Raw genomic sequence first — 7,433 nt, 5'->3', positions numbered from 1 at the left:
CTTTCTGTCTGAAATTGTCTCCTGAGTTATTAATTGATCCTCGCTCTCTGGCATATCATCGGTTCACCTGCAGTTACAGTGGGCCGACAGACAGAGCGGAGATCAGGGGTTAAATGAACACATTGGATGGCAATCTGTGACTCATCACTTCTTCATTTTTCTTTTTTTTTTTTTGCTGGGATCCTAGCTGAGCCATATGCAGCGGTGTTGACGGCCAGGAAAGGAAATATGTGCATGTGGACTACGTTGGCATAGATTTATACAAAGCATACAGAACAGGTGTAGTTGTTCTGAGACGCTTTAGTGTGGAAAGGGAGGAAAAGCCCCTGGAGGTGAAAGTTAATGATGTGCCTGTGTCACAGTGAAGAGTTCGTCGGGAGGAAGCCGCGGTGGTAAAGCGGTGTTTCCACGCAGTTTGTGTGGAACAGTACCTGAAGCAGACGGTGTGCCAGTCAGTGTTGAGGGCCTGGAGGTACTGCTCATCGTAGATCCTCTGTTTGCATCCCGCACACACGGGCAAACTTCCCCCGGCTGCAACGACACGTCCCACACGTCACACAAAGAAAAGCCATCAACACGTCATGAGGACGACATTAATGTATCTACGGCGCCGGTATCTTTTTCTCCATGCAGATCACCGCCGCTGCTTTGTAACGCGACTGAATCGAACACGCCGCGTCTCTGATGTCCTGTTTTCTACATGAAAAACTGGCGACTGCAACATTAACAAGCTTCTCCCTCAGCGGGAGACGCTCCAATTATCTGTTGTGTTGCAGTGTTTACTGGAACGTCTGCAGTGTTTGGAACGGAATCCTAATATTTATAGAAATTTAGCCCGGGAGTTTCAACTTTTGGAAGAAGAATAACAAATCATATCTTGGAGAGGACCGTTTCAAACGACTATATTTTATTTAAGGAACTTAGTGAAATGTAAAATAAAAGCAAATCAATATAAACTGAGCTCATGTTACAAACAAAAATCTTGAGATGAACTTTTGTTTTTAAATGGTATAAATAATAATAAGAGTTTAACTAAAATGATTAGGTTTGCGTTATTCCTCTTAAAGGCCTGTTTGTTTTTTGAGTGTAGTTTCCTCTTTACTTATATGAATATCTCATGTGTTTTCTGAGTTTTAACATCAGCTTTTGTTGACATTTTGCTTATCCATTTGTATTCTTAAAGGTCTTTAAAAAGATGTCTTATTTCAGTGAATTACAAAAACTCTATTGCCTTATTCATCTAGAGTTTCTAGAGAAACTATAGAGATTCACCTATTCTTGATTTCATCTTTTTTGTTCCATACGTGTATTCAATTATCCAGTTTTTACACCAGTTTAGTATTCCCGGTGTCATATTAGCATTTATTTATCTATTCATTTATTCTTGAAGGTCTTTTAAATTACATTTCATTTCACTAAACATAAACAATCACTCACAGTAATTCTTTTCTTGTATTTCCTGTTTTCTGACCCTCATCCGTTTCATGTTATTATCCCTTTGTTAGTTGTTTGTGATGCACTTTGAACTGTATTACCCTGCATCCATGATATTCCCTTTGAATTAAATGAACCGCTGATGCGACGTTTCTAAGATGATCATCATGCCTGTAACGTTCCTCCACCTTCAGATTAATCAGCAGAATAACTAGGATCAACAGATCACTGTCACAGATTGATCCTCTTGTCCTCTAATGAGGAAAATACCCATTATGATTAGTTTCAGGAAGGAAAAAGCTATTTAAGCTGTACAATTACTCTGTAGTACATCGAGGAGGAAGCAGCAGTTCAGTCACTGCGAAGAGGGACGAGGAGGAGGAGGCAGCACACACAGCGAGTGTTTTGTTGCTGCGGTTCATTTATTTGAAAACACATCACCTCCTGAGAGCGGAGGCAACATGTAAAGCACAAACAAATATACATGGTAGCCAGTTAAATGTCTTTTATACATCTTGTTCCTCTTTGCTACAGATGCTTCTCCCTGCTGCTGCTAAGAGCTGGGCTCATTCCTAGTTTAAGTCTAATTAAGTTATTTGGGGGGAAAAGCTCTTTGACATCTGTTCATTACATTTCCCTTGTGCAGCAGTTTCTTTCAGGCATGAGGCTGGAGTCAAATTACAACAACTCAAATCTACACTTTCGGAATCCCAGTGTTGCGAAAACAGACGTTCTGTAAAAATATGTAGAGCTTTTCGAGAAAGCAAACGCAATGAGAAATAATGAAACGACATTGATTTTATTTACAAATCAAACACTGTCTGAGGTCCTGACACTGAATTCAAAGAAGATATTGACATTCAATAGTCACTTAGTTATAACAGAAAGCAAAGCTATCACCTTGTCACCACCCATATTTGTCTGAAATGGTCATGGCCTCTTATCTTCAGAGAGGAAACAGAGACACACCTGTCTCACGCCTCCCGATTCGCCCTCACAGATAAACTCACTGCACCGCAGAGTGAAACCTCACATAGAGGCTCCATTGTTCCGATCAGTGAACCTGACTGACAGCGACGCCATGGTCACACGCTCACTGTTCGCATTATCTGATTAGGTGCCTGCAGTGACATGTGGAGGTGAACCAAAGTGATCCACAACATGCGACACCAACTATTGTCCCACAGCTTCCAGCTCAGGACAGATTTAATCATGGTCATTTACTATGAAATGAGAAATGCAGAATGGACTTGACTTAAGTGGATTTTCACCACTTCAGCAGTCTCGAATCACCTCACATACACCCGTACATGTCATGCAAGGTGTTTGATCCATTAGGAGAAACTTTGTCTCATTCAAGTGCAGATGGACATGTAGGGCGAGATGGAGGATCGAACAACCAACTGGAGATGAGTAGTCGAATCATTTACCAACCGATCATCCATTCACATAAAAACTAAACATGAAAAATATTCCCCAGAACGATCATCAATTTAAGGATTAATATCATTTTGAATATTAAATCTATATTATTATTTTTGCCACTTTTAGTGTCTCAACTTGATCTCTGGGTTCCTCTTTTCCTCACATCACCTACAAATGAATTGAATCCCCACTCACATATCCAGGGTGACAGATCAACATGATTATGAGGTACAAACCCTACTGTACCTCCAGTAACATGATAATTATTTAAGTTTAAGCCTTTAAACATGAGGCTCCTCCTTATAAAGTCATTAGAAAATTGCATCAGTCACAAGTACTGTAACCTTCCAATGCGTCGCCGGGATGCAGCCATGAATTAATGCATACATGCATAAGCACACATGCATAAGCAGGATGCATGTTTGCTTGTTGGCCACGGATGCACATGCAGAGCCTGGCCTGAGGGTGAAGACCGCATCCAAACGCGATGGGTGCATCTATCACCTCGGAGGAAACATGGCCTCAGCTGCAGCACAACATCCCCTCACGTCGCTCTCTGCAGGATAAACCGATGCCATGCATCATCTTCAACCAGTGAGAGACAGCAGCAGGAGTGCACGGGAAAAGACAAACAGTGCAAGATGTTTGCTGCCACTTCCAGGAGGAGCGGCGGGGGATGCGCTGCGCTGCGCTCCCGGGAGTCGCCGCAGCTCCGCGGCGCGCCTCCTTCGCTCCTTACCTTCCTCCTCTCCCATGCGTTCGTCCTTCCAGGTGCAGCAGAGCAGCATCAACCTCATTCACTCTCCGACACCGAGCTCCGGGAGAGAGCCAGCCGCCTGTGGTCGACAGATTACCGGTGTCCGTCCGACCAGCCGGCGGTCGTGTTGCTGTGCGTCGGTCCGGTCCGGTCGCTCCCTGCGGCGGCCCACGCAGCTGCCTCCTGTCCGGCTCAACGCACGTTTCTGCGGCGCTTCATTCAAGAGAGCCGCCGACCAATGGAGCTGCAGAGCCGGGCAGAGGAAGATAGGCGGCCGGCCAATAGGACACACGCCCTGCCTAATGAATGCATGAGGAGGAGGAGGTGTCAGGAGGAAGACGCTGCAGGAAACAACCCAACAGTATAACTACAATGTAACTTCATGGATTGATCCGTTTTACTGCAACACAGTTCAATCATTCTAAATAATAACCACAAAAAACAACGTGTGTTAGGTAAATAAATGAATAGAAGACGTTTAAACCCCAGAAGAAGGCAGGGTAATGGTTGAAATAAAAATTTTGTGTGAATTTTGCATGAATTGGGAATGTGTTAATTGCAAAAGTGTGATTAAATTACAGAATTGTGAAGAGGTAAAGCTCCCTTGCTGTGAATGCTTACTAGAATTGGATAAGGCAGCTTAGAATATGGTGGGAATTAAACCAATAGAAGCAGGTGAAACATCCATCCATCCATCTTCTACACCACTTTGTCCAGTTCAAGGTTCATGAGGTGCCGGAGCTGATCCATCTGACTATGTATGAAGGCAGGGTAACACCCTGGACTGGTCACCATTCCGTCCCAATGCGGACACATTCTCACATTCACATCTATGGGGAATAGTCACCATTTCACGTAACATGTCTGTCTTTGAGCCATGAGAGGGAAAGTCCAGAATCAAACAGGGGTATTGTCACCGTGCTGCAAGAGTGCAAACCGCTGCACCACTTTAGGGCCTGAACTTTCCATTTGTGACCATATCAACCAGCCCGTTATGGATGCCAGCATAAAGAGTGCACAACTAAAAGATACATTAGCTGTTTTTTATTCACATTTATTATTATTACATTTATTATTTTTCCACAGTCCAAGAACTTTACCATGTCATGGTGTCTCTAACATAACCCATCGGTGTGAGTGTGTGTTTTATCTTTTGTTGTATTAGACCACCGTTGCCATTCAGTGTTTAAAAACATTACCTTTACATTTAGCAGAACCATATTCAGGCAGTTGTTTCCCTGAATGCATAATTTTTTTCAAATCTTTTGGAAGTTTGCAGCATGGGACTGATGAACTGCTCCCTGTGATGAGGCTGCAGTGCTTATATTTTTGTTGCATTTTCCTGCAGTGACCCCGTGGTGCCTTTCTGAAGTGGAGCATCATGGGACTGAAGCCTGTGCTGCTGGAACAACAGTGTAAGCTACTTTTCCAGGCTGTGGCTCTCCCAGGAGATCCCCCCAGCACAGCAGCATGAGTTCATTACTTCCAGCTGGCACAATAACCCGACCCGAGTTTCCACACTGAGACGCAGGGTAACATGCCTGTCCTGAGCCTGAGGTTTGTTGTCATTGCAGAGGGGAAATCAAACCGGCATCAGGGTTTAAAACACAACCAAATCTGAATCAATTCCCCAGAGGAACAAACAGAGCCGACATGAAGGCCCCGAACAGGCAAGAGATGAAGGCTGGATGTCTTTATTGAATTTAACTGATCCTCCAGAAACCCCCATCCAGATGTTTTTGATCAGCTCTCAGGTCGAGCTGCCCCTGCAGAGATTTAAAGGACTCAGAGAAGCAACGAAAACCAAGAAGTTCTTTAAATATATTTTATTTTGTTACTTGTTGAAGCAAATAAAATGCCAGGATATCTGGGAACAAGTCACATGTGTGTTGTAGAAATATAAAAAGTGCAAAACCACACTGTTCCTTCTTATAAAAACAGTTTTAAATAGGTGAAGAGTATCCCACAATACATAAGACACAGTCTGACCCAGCGAGGCTCACAGACGCTTCTTACACAGCACCAAGTGAAGGGACTGAAGCCAGCTAACATCAAATTAGTAAAAATACAGTACAGTTACAGAAAGAGATGGAGGGGGTCACGTGGTGACAGCGCTCATGAACCATTGGTCAGTAAAGCCTTTTTTTTTTTTTTTTTTAAAGCAGCTCAAGTAAATAAAGAACAACAGGACTTTGTGCCTGACGTAAACACACAGGCGTTCCCGTTAAACAAAGTATTAATCTGCATTACACTTAATAACAGTAAATAAATGCACAAGCAAATGATTGTTCTGGTTTTATGTTCACACGTTCCTGATAACAGTGAAGCTATGAGTCAACGCGAGGCGCACAAATAATCAGGTTACGTAACACTGGAAGCTCTCGAACTCTCATTTCTGGATATCAAACACTCGAGCACGAACCACATGCGGCCCTTTGGTTGTCCCTGACCGGCCCGTGTGAGGTCAATGAGAAATAATCGATCAAATAAAACATCGGCACACATTAATGCACGCAACACAAACGACCTTGCTTTCATTTTGAAGGATGTCGCTCTCTTTATCCGCGCTTGTGGGCGTGCATTCTGCATCTTCAGTGTGTTAGCTATAGCCGAGCTAACGACCCACAGAAGTGTCAGCTCATAGTTAGATGTTCACATTTAAGTTAAAAACGCGACATTCTGCAGCAGTGTTTTGTGCTGAAGTCAACGGTCAGGTCGTAGAGGATGGCTGATGGTGTTCAAGGATTACAATTTCAATCAGCATTACCAGACAAATCACACAGAAATACAGGAACAGTAACTTACCAAGCCATGCAACCTATATGAAGAGATCTATTTCTATTGGAGGGTTCAGTTTATGGACAATCTGAGATTTTCCTCAGGTAAAATGGATCACCCATCCTTGGAGTGTCATCGTCATGGAGGTTTTAATCTACATGAACGCTGAAATGCGCTGCTGCATCTCTGTGCTGTGAAGATTTCTTCATATTATTTTACTGTTTTCATGATGGAAAAAAAAATTGCAGAGAAAAGTGAAATGCAGCAACTTCAATCTGCAGAGCTGCTGAGAGCAGATGGGTTGGCCGGAGCCGAGCTGCGACGGAGCGACCGAACCAGCTGTGACAAGTTGGCGAGCTCTGTGACAAGTTGGCGAGCTCTGTGCGGCTGGGTGAGGCAGGTCACCTTGTTTCAGGATTAACAATGAAAGGACGGTGGGTCACATTGGCACTGACGGGTCGGACAGTCTTTCACACAACAGTACAACCGTATGTTCACACAGCATGTGTACACACACACACACACACACACACACACACACACACACACACACACACACACACACACACACACACACACACACACACACACACACACACACACACACACACACACACACACACACACACACACACACACACACACACGTGCACGCCTTTTGTAGTCGAAGTAGGCAGGCAATACAAAGTTAAAGCTGATTAACACATGAAAGTCTAAAGCCACTATCAATAATACACGTCACATCGGAACGTGTACAAAATTCTGGGTCGGTGGGTTCCCATAAAAACACTGAAGTCAAGTATGTAAAAAAACCAATATCTTTACAGGCGGTCTTACGGAGCTTTGTTTGCATATGAAATGTACATTCTTGATCATGCAGTAGCACCATGGTTCCTTGAGGTCACTGGATCTCAAGAGATCCTCTACTTCCTCCTCCCACAGTATTTGCCCTGGCATCCCGCAACGCCACCTGCAGCGGACACAGCACCACGGGGAGGCTTCAGTCTCAGCTCGGCATTTTACTCTGGTCCCAGGAGAA

General features: G+C 43.9%; 1 protein-coding gene across 6 annotated transcripts in view; it reads right to left on the bottom strand.

Moving 5' to 3' along the window:
• Nucleotides 1-7,433, bottom strand: part of elna (elastin a) — a 152,996-nt gene that overhangs the window by 99,653 nt on the left and 45,910 nt on the right. For 5 of the 6 annotated variants that reach the window (XM_080459431.1, XM_080459430.1, XM_080459432.1 and 2 more), the window contains one exon: nt 5,434-7,364. The exons of the other annotated variant lie outside the window; for it this stretch is intronic. In XM_080459431.1, coding sequence (XP_080315557.1) covers nt 7,318-7,364 — 47 coding nt within the window. In that variant the 3' untranslated portion in view covers nt 5,434-7,317. Of the gene's footprint in view, nt 1-5,433; nt 7,365-7,433 lie in introns of those variants that run through there. 6 annotated transcript variants of the gene reach the window in all.

Source organism: Lipophrys pholis (genome assembly GCF_963383615.2).
Source record: "Lipophrys pholis genome assembly, chromosome: 3".
NCBI classification, from domain to species: Eukaryota; Metazoa; Chordata; class Actinopteri; order Blenniiformes; family Blenniidae; genus Lipophrys; species Lipophrys pholis.
The sequence above is the reverse complement of the archived record's forward strand: the minus strand, read 5'-3'. Positions and strand labels throughout refer to the sequence as shown.